The sequence below is a fragment of the Leishmania braziliensis genome, chromosome 7, assembly GCF_000002845.2.
Source record: "Leishmania braziliensis MHOM/BR/75/M2904 complete genome, chromosome 7".
Lineage (NCBI taxonomy): Eukaryota > Euglenozoa > Kinetoplastea > Trypanosomatida > Trypanosomatidae > Leishmania > Leishmania braziliensis.
In genome coordinates, this window is record NC_009299.2 from 362,706 (window position 1) to 386,463 (window position 23,758).

The following is a 23,758-nucleotide window of genomic DNA, read 5'->3' on the forward strand; positions in this document are numbered from 1 at the left end:
CTCGTGTGGTGTGCTCCCCCCCCCCCCCTCCCATCAGTTCATCCGCTCATCAGCCCATCCGCATTGCGCTCTGCGAATCAGCACTACTGCGTTTGTACGTTTTGCTTTTTTTTTCCGATTTTGCTTTGCTTCGCTCGCTGCCTTGTCTGCCCGGGGAGAAGAAGCGCAGCGCTTTCTGCTTTGCTGCTGCGGATGTTTTACCCCCCCCCCCCCTCTTTGTGTGTGTGGATGTGTGTGTGTGGGGAGGGGGGGGGGCTTGTTTGGTTGTACATGTCTCCGCACGCCTGCGATGGCGCGGGTGGGTGGGGGCACCAACGGGATCACGCAGCAGCAGCAGCAGCAGCAGCAGGTAGCTTTTATTGAGTGCATACCTTGGTTGAGTGAGACGGCGTCAACACATGTGTGGAAGCGAAGACACAGACACTTTCTTTCCACTCGCCACACACATGCTCTTCTCCACGCTGAGAGAGAGAGAGGGAGCGAGCGAGCGAGAGAGAGACACCCACAAATTAGGTTGAGGCTGCGTCGCGTGCGCTGAGAACTTCAGCAGGAGTGAAAGGCAAGAGGAGGAGGAGGGAGGAGGAGGGGGGGGGGGGCAACGCCGCGCGTGTGCCGGCGAATGGGGGCCTCAAAGGCGTGGCAGGGAAGAGAAGGAGGTAGAAGTTCTTCCACCAGCTTCTTCTTCTCCACTTACTACGTCTTGGAGGCTTACAGCTCTTTCGCGCAGAGCTTGTCCCCTCCTGACGTGCACCTTCCTCCCCCTTCCCCTGCTCTCTCGTCGTCTGATCTGCACATTGGCGCCCACCTTTGCTCGGCGTGTCTGACCTGTCCCCGTTTCCCTTCCCCCTCCCCCACACACACACGCCCTCACAACTATGCGCACCTCCGAGCGAGGGACCTATCTTGAGAAATTGGAGAGAAGTGAGGGAAACCAGCGCCTCTCTTGGTGGCCGTGTGCCGTGCGCTCAACAGGTTTGGCGGCACCGTACAGTACATCTCAGCGCTGCTGACATGCACAGACACGCATTTTCTCCCTGCAAGTCGTTCACTATTGTTCTTCTGTTCTGAAATCGCCCACCCACCCACCCACACGCACACAACAAGGTGGACACCTCACACTCACCTAACGACACCTGTCTATGCTGCCTCAGCTCAGCGGCCGTGTGCTGCTGCCACTGTGCCAACGCGGCTCTGTGCCAGGCATCATCTGCGGCCAAAGAACTCCATACATGCCCGTGACGCTGATGTCCAGTGTGCGGGTGTGCGGAAGCGCTACAGCGATGCGTACCCGTAGCTTCCATCGCGCTGTGACTGCTACAGGGTTCCTGTATCGGTGTATCAGCAGTGGCAGCTCGCAGCACCAGCAACGGCAGTGCGTCGCTGCTGGAGAGCTCCGCGCTGCTCTGCGTACGCTGGGGCTCACTGAAGAGAGCACTGATGCGGACGTGAAGCGAGCCTTTCAAGCGTTTGCCATACAACACCACCCTGACACGAACACCGCGTTGGTGGCAGCGCCGTCTGACGCAGGCGAGGCGATCCGCGGCAACGAAAGAAGCGCCGCACAGGCGGCAGAGCGCATGCGACTTGGCACGGAGGCGTACCACCTCCTTCGACAAATCCCCTTCGAAGTGCGTCGGCACATCCTACGCGGGGAGGGCCGGCTTCGTGGCCCGCACGACACCCCCTTTGTGTTTACAGAGGAGGAGTACGCCAAGGTGCAGCGAGTTTACCAGGGAGACCACCGTCGCCGGCGCCACCGCAGCGGTCGTGGCAGGGGCCGTTGCGACGGGGACAGCGGTGAGGACCTCTTCGACACCCGCACAGAGGAGGGCCGTCGCCGCATCGCGCGGCTGAACGAGTTTCAGGCTCGTATTGCGGAGATGCGCCGGCGAGGCATCCGCGATGACCTGCCGCCATGGCGGGTCTACGAGAGTGACAAGGGCGCTGGCACAGCTGGCCATAGCGGGTCCGCATCAACGAGCGGAGGTAGTGTCGGCGATGAACAGCAGGGACGTTATGGCAGCCCCGCCACCGACCCCGGTCCGCGCAACCCCCACCGCTTGGGTCTGCACTTCTTCAACGCCACCGCAGCCAGCTTGAGGGGAGTGCGTGACCTCTACCGTAGCCGACCACCCTTTGTGGGGATGGACTGCAGCTCCTACGACCGCCCACTCAGCGCCGCACGCGTCGCGCCGGAGATCAGTGCCAGTACGTATCTACGTCAGTACATCTTGATGAAAAGCTGCGCTCAGGGAAAGGCGATCGCCGACCGTGTCATGCGGTGGCCGCTCAGGCAGCTTCTCCTCCTGACTTGCCTCTCAGCTGCGATGGCGATGATGGCAGCGATTGTGGGATCGCGTCCTACGGGCCTGCAAAAGGGATGAGGAGCCTCGCTGGTGTGTCGTGGGGCGAGGCGGCGCGTGAGCAAATGAATCGAGCGTGGACGGAGGCATGCAGTCGCACATCTGTGCTTTCAGTCTACCCACTGGAAGCGAACCAGCCGCGTAGCGAGGGGGAAAGGGACGCACACACACACCCACACCCACACACACCAAAGTCACGGTCACGGCAACCACAGGCGAGGATGTTCTGGAGCAGCTGCGGGTGGCTGGGTGAGCAGGCACATCTGCGTGAGAGTGTGCCCATGCGATTGTGTTTAGTGTTCACATGGCTGAGGTGTAACAGAGGAGTGGGCGTAGGGGGGGGCTCAGGTGGGAGAGCGTCAGGAGACGGGGTGTGGCACGTGGCCCCTAGTTCCCTCCTCTCCACAGATGGAGCGAGACACACGAGAGAGGCTGCAGCGGTAGAGAATTATATTTGTTCTTCTGTTTCCCCCTTCCCCTTGCTCATGCCTTGTAGGAGTGAGGTTCTTTCGCTCGCCCACTCTCTCTTTCCTCTGCTGCGCAGTGAGCTAATTCTTTCACGTGAGCTCTCCACTTACCCGCCGCACACCACCCATCCCCCCGATGGCTGCCTTTTCCAGCTACCACTGTCCTCCTCCCCCTCCCCCACCCCTCTCTCTCTCCCCTTGTGTTGCGCTGATTCGCTTTCGCTGCTTTTCCATTGACTCACAAACACCCACCGAGACACGCACGCGCCACTGCCCAGGACCGAGCACGAAAGGGGCATCGCAGAGAGCCGTCCGCAGTGCCCCAGGCCCACACAAATCCATGCGCAGGCACAAGCGATCAGCGACTTCCTCCGTTATTCGCCTCTTACGAAGACACTGCGCTCGTGTTAGTAGCTGCAGTAGTTGTGACAGTGGAGCAGGTGCGCTGTGTTCTTGTGGCCCCCCTTCTCTTTTCAGCCTCCGCGTGCGCACGACGCACAGGCCGAAACACAGATCTACAGACATTGTGTCCACACACTACACCAGCCGCTGCTCCTGCCCCCCTTCTCGTCTCCAGGCCACGCCAACCACCTTCCATAGTACTCCTCTCCCTTCTCTTTCTCAGCATCACCCTCGCCATCGACGCCGTGACGCGGCACCACGACGCACGCGTTTCTTCTCTCGGTGTTGCTCCATTTTCTCCACTCTTTTAGCTGCTGTTTGGTGGATCGGTGCACGTGAGCACATCGTTTTTTTCGCATCTCTGTCCGTCCGCTGCCGTGGCCCCCCTCCCCTCCCCTCCCCTGTCCGTCTCCTCTCGCTCCGACGTATTGACACCATCGCAGACGCACATTATACCCAGCTGCCCGCTGTTGCCGCCAGTCCACTCTCCATCGCTACCTCCTAGACACACCTACACAACCTATACACAACTACACAACTACGCACACACACGTTGAGGGACCACATACTCATGGAGTCCAACACAGCGGTGACGCCTCCACCAAGTGATACGGATGCTGCAGCTTTGAAAGGGGATGCTAGGGCAACAGCCACCCACCACGTCAACATGCAACGCAGCAACGGTGGCGTGAGTGCGCTGGCCCACGCAAGCAGCAGCCGCGTGCGGACTCTTGCGTCTGCCAGCTCCTACTCGACCACCGCCCCGGCGGCAGCGATGTCGCCATCGTTGCCCAAGTCGGGGGTTTCGTCCGCGACGAGTCACGTGAAGGCGGTGATGCTTCACGGTGTTACCCACCCCACCACGCATCCCGTAGTTGAGGCGGAGCAGCTCAACCACAACTTCAGTTTTCAAGCCGGCGAGGAGCCAGCGAGGGCGAATGTTACGACCTCCGCAGCGATGCACAATGACGCGCTGTGCCGCGGCAGCCCACAGCTCGAGTGTCACCCTTTCGTCGACCCGCACGCAGACACCGTCGAGGCAGAGGCCAGTGCGCCCTGTCGGCTCCAGGCGCGCCACCACCATCACTGTGGCCACTACCACCGCGGTCATCGTGATGCGCACCGTAGACGCCCGGCAAGCGTGGGGAAAGGGGCGGCAGCCACAGCCACCACGACCACTGCTGCTGCGTCAGCTACTAACACACACCTGTGTGTTTCCTCTCAAGACCTGCCCCTGATTCACCACACCAACACGAGCGACGGCAGCGGTAGTCGCGGCACCAGCTGCTCTTCTAGCGGCAGCAGCGGCCGCCACAGCACTCGCAGCTGCGATAACCTCACAGTAAGCTGCGCCCCGGCTGCGAGCTTCATGGGCTCCCAGGCCCCAGTTAACTTCATTAACACGGCGTACCACAGGTGGTTTTCTCCGGAGCTGTTGTGCCTGGGTTGCGAGGCCATCGTGGAGCGCATCGTCGGCTACCGGCCGCGTCCGTACCACAGGTGGGTGTGGCGCAAAGCAAAAGACTACCAGGAGCTGCACGCGTTGAATGTCCACAAGAACAACGCGTATCAGAATCCCGCGGCCGCCGCTGATCACCCTGTCGTAGTGGAGGCCATGACAGGGTGCGTGGCGGCGGCGCACCCGGACACAGCCTTCAAGGCGTCGCCGACCGCCTCATCGACGCTGTCGCCCGGTGGCGCAGCCGGTGGTGTCTCCCAGGGCACAGGGAGGGCGTCCTTAAAAGTGCCACTGCCGACTGTGCTGTCGGACTCGTCTTCGAGCCCAGTCGCCGGCGTCGTCGGTCTCACGGACGCTGGGGAACGCGTGAGCAACTCTGGGAGGTGCGCCACGGCGGACAGTTCGGTTCCAAGCTGGGCCACGGCAGCAACGCCGCCGACCAAGTCCCCTTCCGGCCTGAATCACTTGCCGTCGACCGGCAGCACCGAGAACGCGGCTGGCGGCTCGGAGTTGTTGCACACCTCCTCCTCCACTGAGAAGGATATGCCCTTTGGGGTGATGAGTCAGCTCTCCGTGTACACCATCCCGACATCACAGCAGGGGCCTCAGTACTTCAAGACCGCCACCGAGGACGGCACCAAAACTCTGGTCATCGTCATGATGGGCCTGCCTGCCCGCGGCAAGACGTTCTTAGCGCAGAAGATCTGCCGGCTGCTGGGCTGGCATGGGAGTCGCGCGAAGGTGCAGAACATTCAAGTAGCGTGGCGCCGCATGCTGCTAGACTGGGAGGCAGCGCACCCGGAGCGGGTGACGTGCAGCTCAAGCGGAGAAGCACCGGTGGGGCAGGAGGCAAGTGCGTCCGCTGCGGAAGCGAGCATCGGCGACGAGGTGCCGTCTTGCGAGCGAGGAGCCTCGCATGGAATTCCGCGACCTACAGGAGCGGCAGGTGACGAGGGGACTATCACGGCCTCTTTGCCAGCTACTGCGACGGTGGTTCCGGTGCAGCCCGCCTTCACTCGCTCAGACCGGCTAGCGGGGCGCCACTCGACGCAAAGCGATGTGACTCGGAACGTGCCCAGCGTCGTGACGGAGTCGCTTAACGCGTCCCTGCAGCGCGCTATGGCTACAAGCATAAGCAGCGGGTCCACGTTGGCGTCAACCTTCACTTCCGCGGCGACGATGACGGCCACGACAACCACCACCTACACAAATGCCACTACTGCAGCGAAGCCCAGCCACAGTTGCAGCCTCTCCGACATTGGCGCTGCTGCGGGACAGCGGTCGTCCGCAAACACCCCCTTTCTCTGCCTCGACCGCAACACACCATCCGTGTGCCCTTCCATGCAGGCGCACACGGCTGCCTTGCTCGAGGACAGCACCGCGACACCCCTGCCAACCTCTGCCGCTGACTCTTCTCTACTGTCAGGGACGCACTTCCCCGCCACCACCGTAGCAAATGTCACCGAGAAAAGTTCACGTGGTTCGGTTACGCGGCACTCGCCGACCGCCGACACGCCACCAGAGACGACGAGCGACGGCGGCGCGCCGAGACTCGAGGCTTCAGCAGGGATAGCACCGCACATAACCCAATGCGTCGACGACTCCCCGCTGCCGGCGGAGGTGCTGCGCACGCGGCACTTCAGGGAGCTCATCGAGCAGCCCACGAGTGTCGCTCGTCGCCTGTATCGCTACGTCCTGCAAAGCTTCGCCGAAGACTGCCGTCTCTTTTTTCAGCACGGCGGCGAGGTGGTTGTGGTGAACGACGACTTCATTACGGAGGAGCTGCGGCAGGAGGCGGAGAGGCTGTTCCGCCCACTGGCGGCGCAGTTTTTCTACATAGAGGTAATCCGTGACGCCGAGGAGGACCCGCTCGACCTTGTGCGATGCAAGGCTCGAGACCCGGTGGAGTACCCGCTCAGCGACATCAACCCCGGATCGGCTGCCGACGACTTACACGAGCGACTGGCATTCTTGGAGAGCGTGTACGAGACGCTGAAGGAGGCGCCCAAGATGAAGTCAAACGCGCGCCAGACGCCAACCACATCCGCTGCTGGGGCTGCGGCGACCGCGACGGAGGTGGCGACAGGGGCAAGCGTCAATACCGCAGATGGCCACAGTGCCAAGACGCAGGACGAGGGTGAGACGACGGTTGCCTGCTCGCCCACGACGTTATCGCAGTCAAAGCACCACCAGCAGCAGTTGGCGCCGCCGCGCAGCTACGTGAAGATTATGAACTCGAACACGATTGAGACACAAGGCGTCTCTGGTTATCTGGCGAGCCGCATAATCTCGTACGTCATGAGCCTGTCACAGGTGAAGATTCAGCATCCCATCTACTTTGTGCTCCATGGCGAGAGTCTCTACAACGTGGAGGGTCGCATCGGTGGCAACCCGTCGCTCACGGAGCAGGGCATGCGGGACGCTGTGGCGCTGCTCGAGTTCCTTGGCTCGCTGAAGCGCCACCTCGAGCACGTAGACCGTGAGCAGTACGTGCATAATCAAAAACAAGAACACCACTCTAGAGCAGTCGGTGACAGCGAGAGCTGCAGCTCGGCAACTGCCGCTTTTTCTCCGAACATGGTGGGTACGCTGGAGATGTGGACAAGTCAGCTGCAGCGCGCCATCCAGACTACCGAACTCAGTGAGCGCTTGCTGAACATCCGCACGCTGCGCTGGAGCAGCCTGAACGAGATCCACGCCGGCGTGTGTGAGGACATGACGTACGCTGAGGTGAAGGAGCGCTACCCACTTATCGACTACTTCCGCAGGCGCAACAAGTATAGCTTCCGGTACCCGGAGGGCGAGAGCTACCAGGACCTCGTCATTCGACTGGAGCCTGTCATCATGGAGCTAGAGAACGCCGACAAGGTCGTTGTCGTTGTGGCTCACCAGGCAGTTCTGCGCTGCCTGCTTGCCTACTTTGGCAGCACCTCGGCGGAGAGCAGCATCGGCGTCGAGGTGCCGCATCGCACGGTTTGGCGCTGCACGTATGACTCAAAGGGGATTGCCAGCCTGGACGAGTTGAAGCTGGACAACTATGAGGTGGGCCTCCACCTTCCGAAAGGAAAGGGCTCACAGGTGGAGTCGGCCACAAACCCCTCGAGCCCCTGAGACAGCAGTGATCAATGGAGCTCCCTGGCTTCCCTCTGCACAGCCCTCCGCTGCCACTGAAGTAAGGCACGAGGCAGCACCGCCGGCGATCCAGGGCCGCGTAAGATGGCCGCGTATCCTGAAGCTGTGGAGAAACAACAAAACGAAAGCCGACAAAGGGAAGACGCGTTGGGCGTATCGCCCGGTTTGTCCTCCCCCCTCCCTCCCTCCCTCCCTCAAGAGGAAAAGGGGAAATTTAAGGGTGGACCATGAAAGTGGGGAGGGGTGAAGCAAGCGGGCCGTAGCAGCCGCAGAGACAGCGTAGATACCAACAGACACCACAGAGGACTGCAGTGCAGCAGCTCCGCGTTAGCTCTCCCCTTTCCCCGCACCTCGTCCCGTCCAGCTCATCCCTCCCTCCCCCTTTCTCCCCTCCTCCCCCTTTCTCCCCTCCTCCCCCTGTGCGTTTGCCTCACATGTGCATACCACGCCGGAAGCGGGGGAGACTGTCTACCTGAGGGACCGTTTCTCTCGTTCCACACACGCGCTCTTCCGCGCTTCTCTCTCTCCCCGCTCCTCTGCGTCACGTGTCTGCCCCTGTCGGCGCTGCTGATCTCACGCGTTCTCCTTTTCGTTCTGCTTATCGGCTTGGGCGTGGTAGTTGAGCCCGTCTGCGTTGTGCCTGGCTGTTTTGCGCGCGCGTGTGTGGTCATCCCAGCCTTGCGCGGGTTCTGCCTTGTGGGTGATTTCCCCCCTTCCGAATTTGTTTCCTAGCCCCCCCCCGTCTTATTGCCGCCTGCGTGCGTATGTGCGTTGTAGCTGACGTCAAGCGCATGGTGCACACGCATGCCGAAGTGCTTCGTTACCCCCTCTTCGCTTCTTGTCGTCAGTGTTCATCTTTTTATCTTGGTGCTCACCGGGCTTGCCTCGACCACCTCTACCAACTCTCGACCTCCCTTCCCCCAATGCTGACCACAATGGCCACTACCGCTATGCCCACCCCCCCTCTCTCTCTCTTTGAATCTCCGCACGTATGCGTATAATGGAGCATCATACACACTCTCGCTCACTTTCACCTTCTCTGATTGATTTTAATCCACCCGCACTTTTCGTCAGTTTTGACGCCCACCGGCACCGGCGCCGGCGCCGACCCGCATCGATGTGCGGCGCCTCCCCGTTGCCACGCAGAGCAAAACCCGAGCAAATCGTGACCGTAACGCGACGACGACGACAACAACGAAAGAAAAACAAAGCAAAAGAGCGGAAAAGAGGAAAGAAGGGGGTCTGTGGAGGTGAGGGGAAATGACCAGCAGCGATGCGGAGGAGTGTGGCGATGGTGTAGTGTAGGGGAGGGGGAAGACTGGGCTAAATCCTTCTTTCACCGCTTGTCCACCCCTCCTCCTCCTCTTCCTCCTTCCGCAGGTCTAACGCTTGTGCTCTCCTTTTTCATCACATCACGGGAGACATGCCCCCACACGCGCTGTGGCTGGTGTCGCTTCGCCTCAGAGCTTGAGGATTGCAAATGGCAACAATCAAACAGTAACAGCGGCACACCTGCCATACCGCTACACGCACTGCCAACTTGGGCTTCTCGTTCCTCTGCATTTTCTCTTCTGCTTCCTCCCCACGTCTCTCTTCATTCCTTTCAATTTTTGTCTTCGGCGGGCCATCGTCCACACTCTTCGTCGCCACCCTTTCTTCATCCTGGTCACCACCGTTACCACTGCAATGCACCTCTGCCGTCAATGGGGTGCTTTTCTTCCCCTCGAAGATTCCACGCACTGCAGAGGACGTCTGTTGTGTTCCTCTTTCCGGCAGCTCTCGTCAGCAAGCAAAGGCGCCAGCAACGGCAACACCGTAGGCCATCGCACACTGCCCCCCCCCCCCCCCTACACACACACACACACGCACGCACGCGTAGGGCACCCAGAGAGTCAGCTGGTTATACCTAAACACGCAGACATACAGAGGTGGGTGAGTCGTACGTTGTGTCGTTGTGTGCGCTCTCCGCCTCGCCTTTGTTGTTTGTTTTCCCTCACTTCCTGTGCGCTTGTTTGGCTTTAGACTAGAAGTATTTAACCGAACTCCAGTAACCTTAACTGGAGGCGAGGGGGGTTTGCCGCTCCCTCCCTCTCCTCTCTTCTGCCCCCCCCCCCCCCTTCTCTCTTTGTCCTTTCGTTTCTCTCTGATATCCTCCTTCCTTTTCTCCTAAGGGTGCGTGTGCGTGCGTGCATTGAGCGCACCCACCCACACATACACCCACACATACACACCGGTGCAAGCGTGCATATAGGCATACGGAGACCAACGCTTGCTCGCCCCCCCTCCCTCCTCCCCTCTCTCGTCTGGTGCCTTTTTTCTTCGTTGACGGTTCCAAGAAAAATGCGGGCCATCGTTATGGAACTCCACCAGACCCACTTCTCGCGTCTTCGGGGCTGCACTGCCGCAGTAGGCTTTGCTACATCGGCGCGCAGCACGGCCCCCAACATCACCGCTGCTTTCCACGCCACACCACCACCACCACCGCTCCGTGCGCGGCATCAGATGAGCAAACTCATCAACTCTCACAGGCGGCACCGATTTGAGGCAGATGCCTTGTCTCCTACCTCTTCTGCCGTCGCCCTATCGCCGTTGTCGCTGCCGGTGCTGGTCGTCAGCGCCACAGCCGCGGAGGTGTTGAGCATCCTGTCGTTGCAGACAGCGCCGCCCTCGAAACAGCTGGCAAAGCTGCCGGTGCGCGTGCTCACACAGCTCGTGCAATGGCGCCGGCCACACGACTACTGTGCGTCCGTGTCGGCGTCTGCAGCGGGCGATGCTGGCTTGTATGGCGGTCACTCGTGTATGTGGACTGTCCGCGCCCGCCGCTGCGGGCTGGAAGTGCGTCTGCGCGCCGGCATCCGATGGGCGGCTGCAGTGACATCGTTTGAAGCAGCAGCACACTCCCGGCTGTCGACAGTGCCGTCGATGCTGCTCGAGTCCGTTTCCTCTCCCTACTCTTCTTGTGTCTACGCACAATCGATCATCCCTAGCGCGGCGGCAAACTCTGTGGACTCGTCCAGCACCGGGGCCGCCGCTGCCACCCTGACCGGCTCGCTGCGCATAGCGAGGCGCTGCTACTCCTCCTTTACTCATTCAGAGGACCCAAACGCTACCACCGCCGCCGCATCGGCTACATCGCAGCCCGAGGGTGCCGCTGCGCAGGTGGCAAGTGACAGTGCTGTAGGCAAGACAGAGCGCAGTGAGCGGCGGCTGGGTGACCACGAGCGCGGTGCCGCCGACAGCAGCAGCAACGCCCATGAGAAGTCTACAGAGGAGCAGAAGACGAAGGAGGATGGCGAGGTGGCTGCGGTGCCGCCTTTTCCCGAAATCTACTCAGCCTTCTGCACCCTTCAACTCGTCCAAGATGACGGCCGCGTTGTGCGCGAGTGGACGGTGGCGCATGTGAAGCAGGCATACCGTACGCTGGCGAAGCAGCTGCACCCCGACGTTACCGGCGGTGACGACGAGCTGATGGAGCAGGTGAACACATCATACGACCTGATCATGAGCTTGTCCGCGGAGGTGGCGGATAATTACCGCATGTGGCTGGAGATGGGCGGTGAGGCAGAGCTGCAGCTGCAGCGCGCTCAGGAGCAACAAGAGCTGCTCCGCTCGCGCTGGACGCTTCGTGAAGTGGAGCAGCTCATGATGGTGGGGTGGTGCGGCACGCTCTCTGGTATCGCTATGTATGCCGTGTGGCGTGCTCTCTACGGCACGTCGTCGGTGCCCAACTCTGTGGGTGGTACAGCTGCCATCAGAGGCACTGCTGTCGCTGACCGCAGTAAGATGTATTACGGCATCAACGCAGCGGATGTGCGCTCCGCTAGGACTCGACTGACGCTCCCGCAGGCAGGCGCGACAGTGTCGACGGCTGCAGGCGTGCAATACGGTGTTGTAAGTATCGGCGGCAGCGCGCTGTGGATACCACCACATCTGTCCTTTCAGGTGCTGCGGCGGGTGCGGACAGCCGTGTCGCACTACGCCTTAGCAGTGGCACTCACGCTGGCGGCGTGGATGAAGACTGTCATGCTGCAGCGCGTTCTTCAGCGGATGCTCGGCGGCGGCGGCGGTGGTGCAGGCTGACGGAGTGCGACGGGGAAGCGACAGAGGGGAGGTGGAGCGGCGGCGCGAGGGGCATGCGCATGGAGACGTGCGAGAACGGACCAGGAAATCAGTAAGCGGTGACTGCACTCTCTACTCTCGCTGTTACTGCGGCTGCCGTCGGCACCACGTCTGTTCTTTTTCGCCTTTCATTCGTCGTCGTCTTCTCGCTCCTTCTGCGCGCCCTTTCGCCATACTCGAAAGACGTTGTACTGGCGCACTCGTAGCGTGTGTCATCTTCATCCTCGACCCCCCCTCCTTCCAGGCCAATTCCACCCCATGAAGAGCATGAGAGAGCGGAAGGTGGGTGATGAGAAGAGGGGTGAGGGATAAGGGGGCGGGGGAGGCCCGATAGAAATAAAGGGGAGAGGGACGGTGTGAAATTCGTTAGCCCTGTCCTTCCACGATCTCCTTGTTGCCTCCTCTTGTCCACCGCCTGCCACCCCTTCTCTCTCTCTTTCTGTCGTTAGACCGCTGGGGTCGTTGCACCAGTGGACGTCACAGTGCAGGTGGTGCGTTGTTTCTATTAACTCGGTGGCTCTGTCTCAGCGGTGATTGTGAGTTGTTGTGGCGGCGATAGTGGTGACACTCGTGGCGCGCGACTTGCATTTTGTGGTTTAGCGCTTGTAGCAGTGCATCACGGCTGATGGCGGCTACTTTTCGAAATACCTACTGCTGCTGCTGCTGCTGCCCATGTTACTGCCCCTCGTAGCTCTCCTCCTCCACTTGTGCTGTTCCCGCTGTCAGCGCCCTTCTTTTTTTTTCCCTTTTCATTTTTGTATGCGGCTGTGCTCCTGTGCGGCTTCAGTTCCTCCTCGCCTCTCTGTTACAGCTGCTCTCTCTCTCTCTCTCTCTCCCCTCTGTCTGTCTCTCCTCCGCTTCTCCTCTTTTCCTCTCCCCCCTCCCTGCCAGAACAACTGAAGATATCAACCGAACACGTGTTGTTCAACTCCGCTTCTCTCTTCATCGTACAAGACGACAGAGGGAGAAGTGAGGGGTGTCTGGCGGCGATCGCGTGCGTCTCGCTCCGTGTGCGTGCTGGTTGGCCCGCGCCTTCTACTGTTTCCCCTGTTTTAAGCCACCACCCACCCCTCTGATGACGGTGGGGAGTGGAGGGGAGACACTCACCCCAGTGCGTGGTAGCTCAGGGTCCAGCACACTTCCCCCACAGAGTGGGGAAGCCGAGCAGTCTCCCCTTTCTCTGCCAATGCCGAAATACCTCTGGCGGTGACAGACTCAAGTGCCTTCGTCAAGAGGGTGGAGGTTTTAGAGCGGTTTACCACTGCTGATGTCGGCGGTCAGGTTGTGCATGGCGTGGCATCAGAGTTAAGACAATGCACACGCCTGTACAACCTCTATGGCAGGCGAGGCGTCAGTGTGACTCGAACGCATCGCCCCTCGCTCTTACCGTCTACTGGTGTGCGGGGCGCCTGCGCCACCTCGAGGCGTATGCGCGAAGTGGCGACCTGCGCAATGGGAGCGGCTGTGAGGCGTCCTGCAAGGCGGGGCGTGGATAGTGTTTGAGGGAGGGGAGCCGTGCTCCGATGACTGAGCTGGCGAACTGCCGTAATGCGTGTGTCTACGGCTGCTTCGCACGCTGCGATGGGCTTGCGTCAGAACGAGGCATAGTGGAGCTGAGCAGATGTTATATGACAGAGAATGAGCCCATTGAAGCGGTTAATTACCCCTAACGTACTTCTCTCCCACTCGTCCCACGGGAGGTGATGGGGGGAGGGGAGGAGGAGGCGTAGTTCAGCTACTTGTTCATTCCTCGTTTTCCCTCTCCCCCCTTCTCTCTCTCTGTCGGTTGTTTGGGGCGCCTCTGCATCTTCTCTACTGGTCCCCTCCGCTCGCTTTTTCTGGGGCTTACTTTTCGCGTATTCTCAAGCTCGATGCGAATTACCCCCCCTGCCGCCGCTGTTGCGTGTGCGTGCGTGAATGCCGCATGACAGACAAACGCGTTTGCTCAGTTGTTGCTCGCATGTGAGTCGAGTACTCCCCCCCCCCCCCCCCACACCCACACTGGCCCACACTGACCCACCCATGTTGTGAGCGGATCAGCGCGGGTGAAGGTGGGTGTGGGTGGTGGTGGTTGGGCATTTGCGGCCGATCTCTTTCTCGCTCTTCTGATCCCCCCTTTCTCCCCTCGTTCCCTTCTCTTTTTCTGCTTGCGGCATTCGTCGGCGCGCGCGCTCTCGCCTTCTCTGTGGAATTCTTATCGAGTCGTCGTATCATTCACTTTTCCCCTTTCCTTCCTCGTATCATTCTTCGCCTCTCTCCTCATCAAACGACTCACTCGCGCACGCGCGCCGGAGCGCCCTGGAATGGGTCTCTGTGCGTTCCGCCAACTACGAGGCCGCAGGAACACGACGCATAGCCGTATGTGTGTCAGCCTACGTGCTGTCATCTCAGCACAGGGGTAGCCACGCAGCCTTGTTGGACGTAGCACACCGCAGTTCCACGTAAAAACATAGAGGAACACGAAGCTACGTAAGGTGACGCCCCGCATTCGGCCACACACCGGTGCCATCACGCACACTCGTGTGCACGCGTACACCGCCTCACGTTCTCCAGCCCCTCCTTCCTCAGCTTGGTACACGGCGCACCGCCTTCACTCCATTCCTCCGTTCTCATCCCCCCCTCTTTCTCCTCTCGCCCCCACTACTCAAGTTGCCGTATGCCGCACCGCCACTGGCAAGGGCTCCCTTCCCCCCTCCCCCCTCTGTCACTTCGCTCTCCCCGTGCGTGCCTCCGCAACCGCACAGAGTGGCCTTCATCGCAGAGGTTCAGGCCGTAGTAGCCTCAACAAAACCTACACCCACTCAAGTGCCCTTTCGGAGTTGGGGTTGGTGTGCGTTCGGTGCGCGCGACTCGTTCGTGTTTTCGCTGTTTTCGTAAGTGTGTGTGTGTGCGCTTGCGTTGATGGCGCTGCTGTTCTTTTTCACTAGTAGTCCCCCATCTCCGCTGCTTCCTCCTTGAGCACCACCCACTCATCCGCGCTGTCATCGTTGCATGCGGGGGGTGGGGTGGGGTTGTCTCTCTCTCGCTCTCCTCCCTCCGCGCCTAATCCTCCGCTTCCTCCTTCGCGCGCCGCATTTTGTGGATTAGGGGCCAGCGGCTGCGAAAATTTGCACGAGCGGTAGTAATTCTTCCACCCACCGCGTGTGGCGCTGCGCTGTGTTGTTCGCACAAATACTCTGCCGCCTCTGCCGCCGCTGCCGCTGCTGCCGTTTCTTTGGAAGCCCGAGGAAAATGCACGTCTCACCGTCTCCTCTCCTGAGGTGTTTCTCCCCTTCATCTGCAACCGCCATGACGGCGAGGACCGGCTACTACCTCAAGCGGGCATTGCACCCCGCTGCGGTGCTCTTCCACTCGAGTCAGCGCGGCTGCGCCGCTGTTGGCACTGCCTCTCTGTGTCGGGTCTCTCTCCCTTGCCACCCACTGCTGCTGATAGCAACGCGCAGTGACACAGCGACGATTTCGCCGGCAGCAGCTAGTCCTCAGCGCCTGTGTGGGCTCGCCATTTCCGCGTGCACCTCACAGTCATTGCCATCGCTATCCATGACCTTATCGCTACCACTCGCCTCTTCCTCGTCCGCGCACCGCAGCGCACCAATCGGGGTGGTTATGGCGAGTGGCAGCCCCTTCGCCGCGGCGGCGTGGTGCATGGCGCGTCGCCACGCATCGACTGGTCGCCGCCCCACCTTCGCCGAAATCGCAGAGGCGCTGGACGTGCTTGAGGTCAGCATCGATGTGGACCCGAAGGCACTCAAGAGGAAGTACCGCGAACTTGTCAAGAAGAATCACCCCGACGCTGGTGGCGAGGAGGCGACGATGGCACGCGTCACCGTCGCCTACGAACGCCTCAGCGCACTCACAAATAGGGAGAGGGAGGAGTTCAAGCTGCAGAAGACGTTTCGCGGCGGCGGGGCGTCCTCGGCAGCGTCGCGGCGCTACCGCCCCGGCCCGCCGGGCGGCTTCGGGTACGCGGCGCCAAATGGGCCGTTCCAGTCGCAGACGGTGAACATGTATGGTCAGTATTATCCGCAAGACGCTAATACCGCCTACCATCAGGCACACAGCAGCAAAGGGCAGCAGGGCTACTGGAACCACTTTCACAGTCGTAGCGGCTCCGGTGGCTTCGCCAACAACCCCTTCACCTCCAACAACCCGTTCAGTATGTACGCGCAAGCTCAGCGCGCCCGCTTCTCGTCCTCCAGCTCGCTGCTCATTCAAGGATTGGTCGTGTACCTTGTCCTGTCCACCATATTCCTCTTCGTGTATCGGTCCTACCGAGACTGGCGGCACGACGACGGCTGGCGCATGTCGGAGAGCTTAGCGCGCCATGAGCAGATGCAGGAAATCCACCGCATTCGGCAAGAGATGAACGAACGCGCGCGCATCATGCAGCAGCGTGACGACGACTATGCGGCGGCTGCGCCCTACGGCGGTCGGCAGTACGTCGGGGAGTCACCCAAGGATCGTGCGTTTGAGTACGCCCGTCAGCGCCGGATCCAGATGATGCAGGAGCGGCCAGAGGCCGCCGCGAACTTGCCGGAGCTGCGCGGATGGCCCAAGATTGGGGAGGAGAAGGGGCGGATCATCAAGCGTGCGCAGGACCCGTCAGGCATCGTATTCTTTGAGCCGTGCAAGGCGGACACTCGGCGTCGCCAGGTCGAGGTTCGGCGAAGGAACAATGACTTTGTGAGTTGCTCTCCAAGCGAGTCGCCGCCGACACAGTTGAGCGGGGCTGCTCAAGGAGGTCCACCTTCTGACGCGGCAGCTGCAACTGCGGCGATTTCCTCGTCGCTTCCCGCACACAGCAGCGTCTCGCTACCGCCTGAATCGAACGTCAGCTCGATTGTGATGAAGCCGGTCAGTGGTGAGGAAGAGGCGCAAGCGGTCATGCACCGCATCTTCGGTGGTCTTCGCAAGATCTCCTCGTAGTGGACAGGCACGTTTACTTGCATTCTACTGCTATGCTGCTACTGCCGTGCGTGCGAGTGCGCCTCTACGCTCTGTTGGAGCATTCTTTCTCTTGGATGCTGTTATTGGTTGATCTTTGTAGTGACACTGTAGATGCCCGCGCATGCCTGGCGTCGTGCCTCCCTTCCTCCCTCTTCCCCCTCTGCGTGCGCGTTTGTGCGCTTGGCGCGTGCGCCAGGGAAGCAGCACGGCGCACGTGTCTATGATGAGCAGAAAAGGAAAAGCCGGAAGAGGACGGAAGACCGCAACGTGACTTTCACCATATCTGCACTTGTCGGTGAGCCTGGCTGTCTCTCTCTCTCTCTCTCTGCGCGAGGGGCTCCCGCCTGTTGCGCAGGGAGGACGCCCTCAGCGGGTCACCGCGGCTGTTGCTACATCCATGCACTCTCGTATCTCTCTCGCCCTCTTATTCTTCCTCGCTTCGCCGCTGTGCATGGATCTGCACAGTCAGCCGTTCCCTGTTGTGGCGGCGCCTTCTTCAGTGTTGTTGTTCTTCTGAAGGGCCTCTCCTCTCCTCCTGTCCGCACAGTCAGCGCGTTACCCCATTCACATTCGCCGACTTGTCATTACTAACTTCTCTCTCTCCCTCTCCCTCTCCCTCCCTCGCCTCCTTGCACGCATACACGTACGTTACACGCGTTTCTTTCGCTCGCTCTCTAGTCGGCCACCCCACCCCACCCCTCTCTTTCCTTTCAGCCTTTCTCGCCTTCTGTTTTTCCTCACCTTCACTGCTGTGCTTCGTTGCTTTAGTCCACGTCGTTGCCCTACTCACCCCACGCACTCCGGCAACCCCTCCGCCTCTTACCCTTTTTTACTTTTCGCTCCGTGGGCGCGGCTTCCGCTGGAGGGACGCGTCCGGCGGCATACTTCTACTTCCATGTTCTGCTCATACACCCCTCCACCCCTCCACTCCCCCCCGCCTATCGATTCACCGGCATAAACGCTCGTGCTACGAACTCGAGCACGTAGGCGGCGGTGCAACACGCGCACATTCTACACTGACGATGTCTTCACTCTCTGCCAGCTTCCCTGCCGCTGAGCCCTTGCCGGCAACGCGCGCCACCTCACATGACGCCTTTTACTCTGCGGTGGTGTCATCGTCGGGGCCCACGTCCACTCATCTGCTACCGCCACCGCAGGGGAATAGCAGGAGCAGCGGCAATGACGCACACGCGTGTCTGCTGATGCGGGAGCAGCAGCATATGATTGAGCAGCTCACGAGCACCGGGCTCGTGCAGGTGGCGGACCTCCTTGAGTTCGGCTTCAGTCCCGCAGAGCTCTGCGCCGCGGGACTGCACCTTCCATCGCCACATCACCGCGCCGGCGAGCAGACCAAGGGTGGCGGGGGAGCCGCACAAGCCGAGGAGATTGCAAATGACAGCCATGAGGATTGCCGCCGCCCCCGCAGGGCACCTCGGAAGCGCGCCTGGCCCGATTGTGCAGCACAAATGCGACCGCAGACGAACGATCGTGCGACACCATCGCCTGCTGCCCGTGAAGTCTCCACAGCCGCGCTGCTCACTGTGGCAAAGCCTGGAGAGCCGAAGACGGCCGCAAAGGGTGTGATGACGCCTACCTTGCTGTCGGAGAATACGCGCGCACAGAGTCTGCGCACCGCGAAGCTTGTGGAGCAGACGCAGCACCTGCGGCAGCGCAGAGGTGCTCAGGATTGCGCTCGGTGGCTGTGCTACGACGATGCGGACGACGAGGAGGCGTCGAGCACCACACCAACAGGGGCGTCCTCGGGGGAGGCGACCGCGGCGGTAACCTCGACAGCGCACAAGCCGGCCAAGACGTGCTGCAACACGGCTCTTGACTTCAGCGGCCTGGACGTGGCTGTCGTGAAGGAGATTGCGCAGCGGCTGCAGGAGGAGAGCAGCCATGACGCTTACGTGGAGAGCTGCCGCATGCGCGACTACTTCGAGTCCCGAGAGGACGGCAATACTCCCTACATGTGAGGCCGCATGAAATCAGTGCCGCCCCCGCGTGCGCACGAGTTTATCAGCATCCACTGGAGACGTCATTTCACTTCGTTTATCTTTCCGCTTTGGGCCGTGTTTCTTCACCTCCCCCCTACTCTCCCCCAGCCGAAGCCTATTTTCGCCTGCTCGCCTCCCCGTCTTAGTTTACCCTTCAGCACACACACACACACACAGGGGCCTGCCGCATGGCGCTTGACGGGGCGGGGGGAGGGCGGAGAGGGGCCTCAAGGCGCGCTCAAGAATATACACAAAGGCGTTTGACCACTCGCACCGGTGCATCCTCGCAGACATGCATGCAGTCGGCGAAGCACTGCCCACCACATCTCAGACGCTCGCACACACTACCGCCCTCCATAGAGCCCTCTCCCTGCCTCCTCAACGCGATGGCGCCTCTTCTGTTTCACCACCGCCCTTTGGATGGAGGGGGCGGATGACCATAGACGGCCATGCCTATAGGCGCTCATGTGTCCCACGCAGACACCCCCATACAAAACTCACTCATACACATCTCCACAGGCGCACTCTGTTTTGCTCCCCTTCTCACCACGCCTGTGGTCTTCGTGTATCTCTGTGGGTCTTCTCGGGTCGCTTGTTAATGATGTGCGCGGTATAGGGCGACTGTTCTCCCTTCCTCTCGTAAGTATACACCTGCACACTGCGCGGTGCTCACGCGCAGACACCCGACGAGTGGCACTTCCGGCCTCGCACATCGCACGGCATTCCACTTGAGGTACCATTCCTTTCCCGTCCTCTCTTGCTCACTGTTTGCGCGCTCTCGGTGAGTCATCGAGGAGGCCCCAATGACGTTGTGCCGGTATCCTTGGCTCACTATGTGGTCACGCCTCCTACCCCCTTTCCTCCACCTCCACCTCCGCCTCCTCCTCGCTCGTCAAGCGGTCACTGTCTTTTCTGCTTGCCAAAGGACGTCTACCCTGCGCCATTCTCTCTTCCCTCACATTGTAGTGCACCACTTCTAAAACGCCGTGGCACACACTCCTCCCCCTTTCCCGCAACGCACGTGCGAACACACGCAAGAGCGCATTCACTTTGGGTGCTTCCCTCTCCCTCGCTCTTGCCCCGTCTCTCGGCGCCTTTCCTTTCCCCTCGTGTTTCTGCCCCTCCCCCTCCCCTCCCCCAATCGCTTCTATGGACTCCCGCTATCAGCTCCTCCTCTTTCGCTTCCCGCCCCCAACTCTCTCGGCGCCTCGTGAGAGCTGACTCTGGTCGCCAGGTGCGCGTCAGCCTCGGCGTATCCACTCCCGCACTGGGTTTAGTAATACTCGATACTGCTGTTCCTGCCGCTGTGATGATTCGCTCTCTCTTTTCCTCTCTCGCTCGCCCTCCCCTCCATCCACCTCTTCGCCCTTTTCAGCAGTCGCCATGCTGCCGCATCAACCGCCAATTGAGGGCGACACCAGCTGCAGCATCAGCTCTCAGCGGAAACCTTGCCAGCTTCTGCTCAGCGCACCCAGGCCTGCACTACAACATCTAGTGGTGCTGCCGTCACGCCGACGCAGGCGCAGATCGGCGCCGGCACGCTCGATGGTGTGAGGCTCTTCACGGAGGACACGCACCGCCGCTTCCACGGCGTGTCGGCGGGAGGAGAAGCCCGGCTACCCACCTCGCCGCTTGTCTTGGAGGTGGCGCAACTGTTCGGTCCTGTCGCTGGACTGCCTTCTTCACTACTTCGCATGCGACCTGTCGAGGTTTGGCTTCATGGGCGGCTACAGCCGTACCTGCACCTACCGCGGCAAGGAGAAACTCCCCTGGCATGGCCATCACGTATGCACCGAGGGGCGCGATGGAGGAAAACCTCGCCTGGGACCGCATCTTCATAAATGTAGGTGTGCTCTGCTTCGTGTGCCGCCCGGCGGATGGGCCCGGTCACCACTGTCGCCTTCGAGGACCGCAAAGGCAACTGCCCAATGAGGCTCAGCGCTGCGGCGATGGTGACTCCAGCGGGGGCTTTGCGACGGACGTTTTGCTGAGAATGAAATGTCACTCGTTGCCCCCTCTTCGACCCGGAACTGACGAAGTCTTCGGCGACGAACACCGATCACACGACCGGCGACGGCGTCAAGGTCGCCAAGCAAGTTGCCCCCGGTCTCGTCGACACGGACCGCATGTTCAGGTACACCCGTTCGACCTCGTCGACCAGCGCAGCTCAAACAGCCACGTCGAGCTCTACAAGGGCAGAGGCGACACGCGGAGCCGGCGGCATCGTGGTGGTCAGACACGGGCAGCGCTTTATGGACGAGATGGCGCGCCGCGATCAGGTCCGCGGCGCCATGCTGAAACGCGAGAGCATCACCCAAGGCCGACAATCGCGGCACCCCCCCCTCTCCCCCCTCCCTCCTCATCGTTTTGGCAAGACGATGCACCGCGACGGAGGCACTTTTATCATGAACGGTCTGCACGTTAACGAACACACCGAGGTGCTGGGTGTAACGACGAAGAGACCGATTCCTGGCCTGCACTGTGCTGGCGAGGCCGCTGGCCGGGTGCACGGCAAGAACCGGCTCCGCAGTAACTCGCTCCTGGACTGTGTCGTGTACGGCTTCGCGGCTGGAGAGGCAGTGCTCAAGTACCTCCTCGCCCCGCACATGAGGCTCTTCTCAAACAAGCGCCTGAGCACGATCTACTCACGCCTCGCCATCCAGGACTTACTGCGGTTGCCGCCGATTCCAAAGGTAGTCGCATCCCTTGCTGCAACATCCGCCGATACGGCAGGGGCACCGGCTGCCGGTAAGGCAACTCCTGTTGTCAACAACTCTTCCCTGGCTGTCGCCGTGTGTGGAGAGGAGAACAAGGGCCGGGGCGCTCTACAGCGAGGCGATTCCCTCCCCAACAATGACACGAGCGGCAGGCGGGCGGGTGGGAGGGGGGTGCGCCTGTCCGTGAGGGCGGTGCATCTACTCGGACAGACCCGCACATGTCAGCACGGTGACGTGAGCGGCGGTATCACCAGCGGTTCGAGCGGGCCACATGCGATGGTTGAGAGCTGTGGCTGATGCCAAGCACCCTGCTGAGCTTCGACCTGGCGAAGGCGGTCATTTCCACCTGGGCGTGCGAGCGGCAGGGGTGCGAGAGTGGATGTGGTCAACCGCCTCAAGAGCCCCTGTGTTGGTAAAAGGGGGTGGGCCCACTCCACCTTCCCCTGCACGGGAGCCAGCCAGACCAATGCGATTGATCGATGTCGCCGGAGCTCTGAGCAGCGAGCGCCGCGAGGAGACGAAGACACCTCACAAGGAGCTCTCGAGCGCCCAGCCGCGCGCCGCACTCGTCCTGAAGCTGGCGTGGCACTCCGCAGGAAGGATGGGGCAATATCCGAGGGCTCGGAGAACTCGCCGACGACTTCAGTGTGCGCATCTCACGACCCGCCATGAAAAGGATGCGAAGCTCCGCGGGCCATATGCGGCAGGGGCGCCGTTGCCGCGAGAGGACGCGCTGCTGCAGCTGAAGCGGATGAAGTGTCGACGTCCACCGCAGCGCCTCTTTGCGGACGTGACTCGCTAGTACAGACGTGTACCCGCCAAGCCGGTTCGGCGGAGTCCAGCCGCAAGGGCGGGCTGCAGACGCGCTGACAAACCATGGGTATCTCACAGCGAATCACTCGGCACACGCAGAGCCCCGAGCGGCGATGCTGTGTCTGCAGTCCCTGCTCTCAGAAGGGTCGGTGGGGGCCAGAGACCGGACACTGCGCATCGCACCGGCCACGGGTCAGCCTGCAATCGCGGCAGCACAGGGGACGCACCACGGCTTCGGCGGAGTCGGAAGAGGCCACTGGCTTAACCGGCTGTGTACGCACACAAGAAGCCTCTACTTATCAGAGGGGGCGTCGATGCGGCGCTCTTTTACATTGCAATCCAGCAAAACTTGGTGAATGGCCTGCCGCGCAGCCTCGCCAAGGACTGCGGCACCACTCGAGGTGCCACGCGCCGCCCCGCCGACGACTCGGCACTGCCTTTACTCGGGCCTGAGAAGTCTCCGCTATGCGGGCAGGCACTTGAAAGGCCGTCCCCGCTGGTGGCAACGCGGTCTGGCGGGTGGCAGACTTCTCTCAGCTTTTGTTTTTCTATGCAGTGCTCAGCGCGGGATCGCTGACTTGAAGCGCAACCATGGAGGAAGAGCCGCTGTGGAGGGCTTCTAGGCCGGCGCTGGGCCCTTTTCTGCTCCGCAGTCGACGTGCTGGGAAGCCACCCCTCCGCGAAGAACCCATGGGGAATCTTCCCTCAGTTTACTTGCCCCAACCGGCGCTGAGAGCACCGACACTGTGTGATGCATACGATACTGGACACGATGCCAAGTGAAGCATTCATACGCCCCACCTGCAGAGACGTGCGACGGCGAATGCATGCGGTTTAGTCCTGACCAAACCTCAGCTAGAAGGGCAAATCTGACCCGCGAGCGTAGCGAAGACGTGCCGAAATTTGTTCGCCCAGGCGTGGAGGAACGCCGAAGAACCGCATGCGGCTGGCGGGGGCGCCCGTCACTATGCATGGCGTTGCCTCCTTTAGCCGCCCCCCCCCACCCGCGCTGTCCCAATGGGCCGCTTTCCACCGTGCTCCGCAAATGCCCCTTTTCTTCGTTTCTGCGGCCAGCTGGCTTTCCGCATTTGCCTCCCTCTGCGTGGGCGTTGTCTACCCGTCGCCCGGCGGGGTGGCTCCTGTAGTTTCCGCGCTTTTCGGCTGCGTCGTTTCCTCGGTGGAGGGGGGCGGGGCGGCGCGTTCCCCCTCGCCTCGCGCGCGCAGGCGGGCCCCCCTGGCGAGGGAAAAACTTCCGTGGCAGGTTTCGCCCCTGCCCCCCTCTGATCCGTGGTCAGCTGCTCTTCCATTGAGCCCCACGGTCTTGGTGGCGCTGTGTGGTGAC

General features: G+C 61.3%; 5 protein-coding genes, 1 non-coding gene and 1 pseudogene across 7 annotated transcripts; 6 read left to right on the forward strand and 1 right to left on the reverse strand.

Annotated features, from left to right (window-relative positions):
• Positions 1-1,280: 1,280 nt before the first annotated feature.
• LBRM_07_0830 (conserved hypothetical protein) lies at positions 1,281-2,384 on the forward strand (the record flags this gene model as incomplete). Its single annotated transcript, XM_001562529.1, has 1 exon — positions 1,281-2,384. The coding sequence occupies one exon, from the start codon at positions 1,281-1,283 to the stop codon at positions 2,382-2,384; it is 1,104 nt and encodes a 367-aa protein (XP_001562579.1).
• A 1,515-nt stretch (positions 2,385-3,899) lies between these two features.
• On the forward strand, positions 3,900-7,802 carry LBRM_07_0840 (6-phosphofructo-2-kinase-like protein; the record flags this gene model as incomplete). The annotated part of the gene is made up of 1 exon (XM_001562530.1): positions 3,900-7,802. The coding sequence occupies one exon, from the start codon at positions 3,900-3,902 to the stop codon at positions 7,800-7,802; it is 3,903 nt and encodes a 1,300-aa protein (XP_001562580.1).
• A 2,523-nt stretch (positions 7,803-10,325) lies between these two features.
• Positions 10,326-11,903, forward strand: LBRM_07_0850 (DNAJ-domain transmembrane-like protein; the record flags this gene model as incomplete). The annotated part of the gene is made up of 1 exon (XM_001562531.1): positions 10,326-11,903. The coding sequence occupies one exon, from the start codon at positions 10,326-10,328 to the stop codon at positions 11,901-11,903; it is 1,578 nt and encodes a 525-aa protein (XP_001562581.1).
• A 3,645-nt stretch (positions 11,904-15,548) lies between these two features.
• LBRM_07_0860 (conserved hypothetical protein) lies at positions 15,549-16,868 on the forward strand (the record flags this gene model as incomplete). Its single annotated transcript, XM_001562532.1, has 1 exon — positions 15,549-16,868. One exon carries the CDS (start codon positions 15,549-15,551, stop codon positions 16,866-16,868), a length of 1,320 nt encoding a protein of 439 aa, XP_001562582.1.
• A 1,223-nt stretch (positions 16,869-18,091) lies between these two features.
• On the forward strand, positions 18,092-18,865 carry LBRM_07_0870 (conserved hypothetical protein; the record flags this gene model as incomplete). Its single annotated transcript, XM_001562533.1, has 1 exon — positions 18,092-18,865. One exon carries the CDS (start codon positions 18,092-18,094, stop codon positions 18,863-18,865), a length of 774 nt encoding a protein of 257 aa, XP_001562583.1.
• A 1,485-nt stretch (positions 18,866-20,350) lies between these two features.
• LBRM_07_0880 lies at positions 20,351-22,869 on the forward strand (annotated as a pseudogene). The gene is given in 2 exon segments: positions 20,351-21,220; positions 21,223-22,869. Coding segments are annotated over 2 exon segments (2,517 nt in total).
• Positions 22,870-23,257: 388 nt separating this feature from the next.
• LBRM_07_tRNA1 lies at positions 23,258-23,664 on the reverse strand. Its single transcript has one exon. It is a non-coding gene; the product is annotated as a tRNA-Arg (tRNA).
• Between the last annotated feature and the right edge of the window lie 94 nt (positions 23,665-23,758).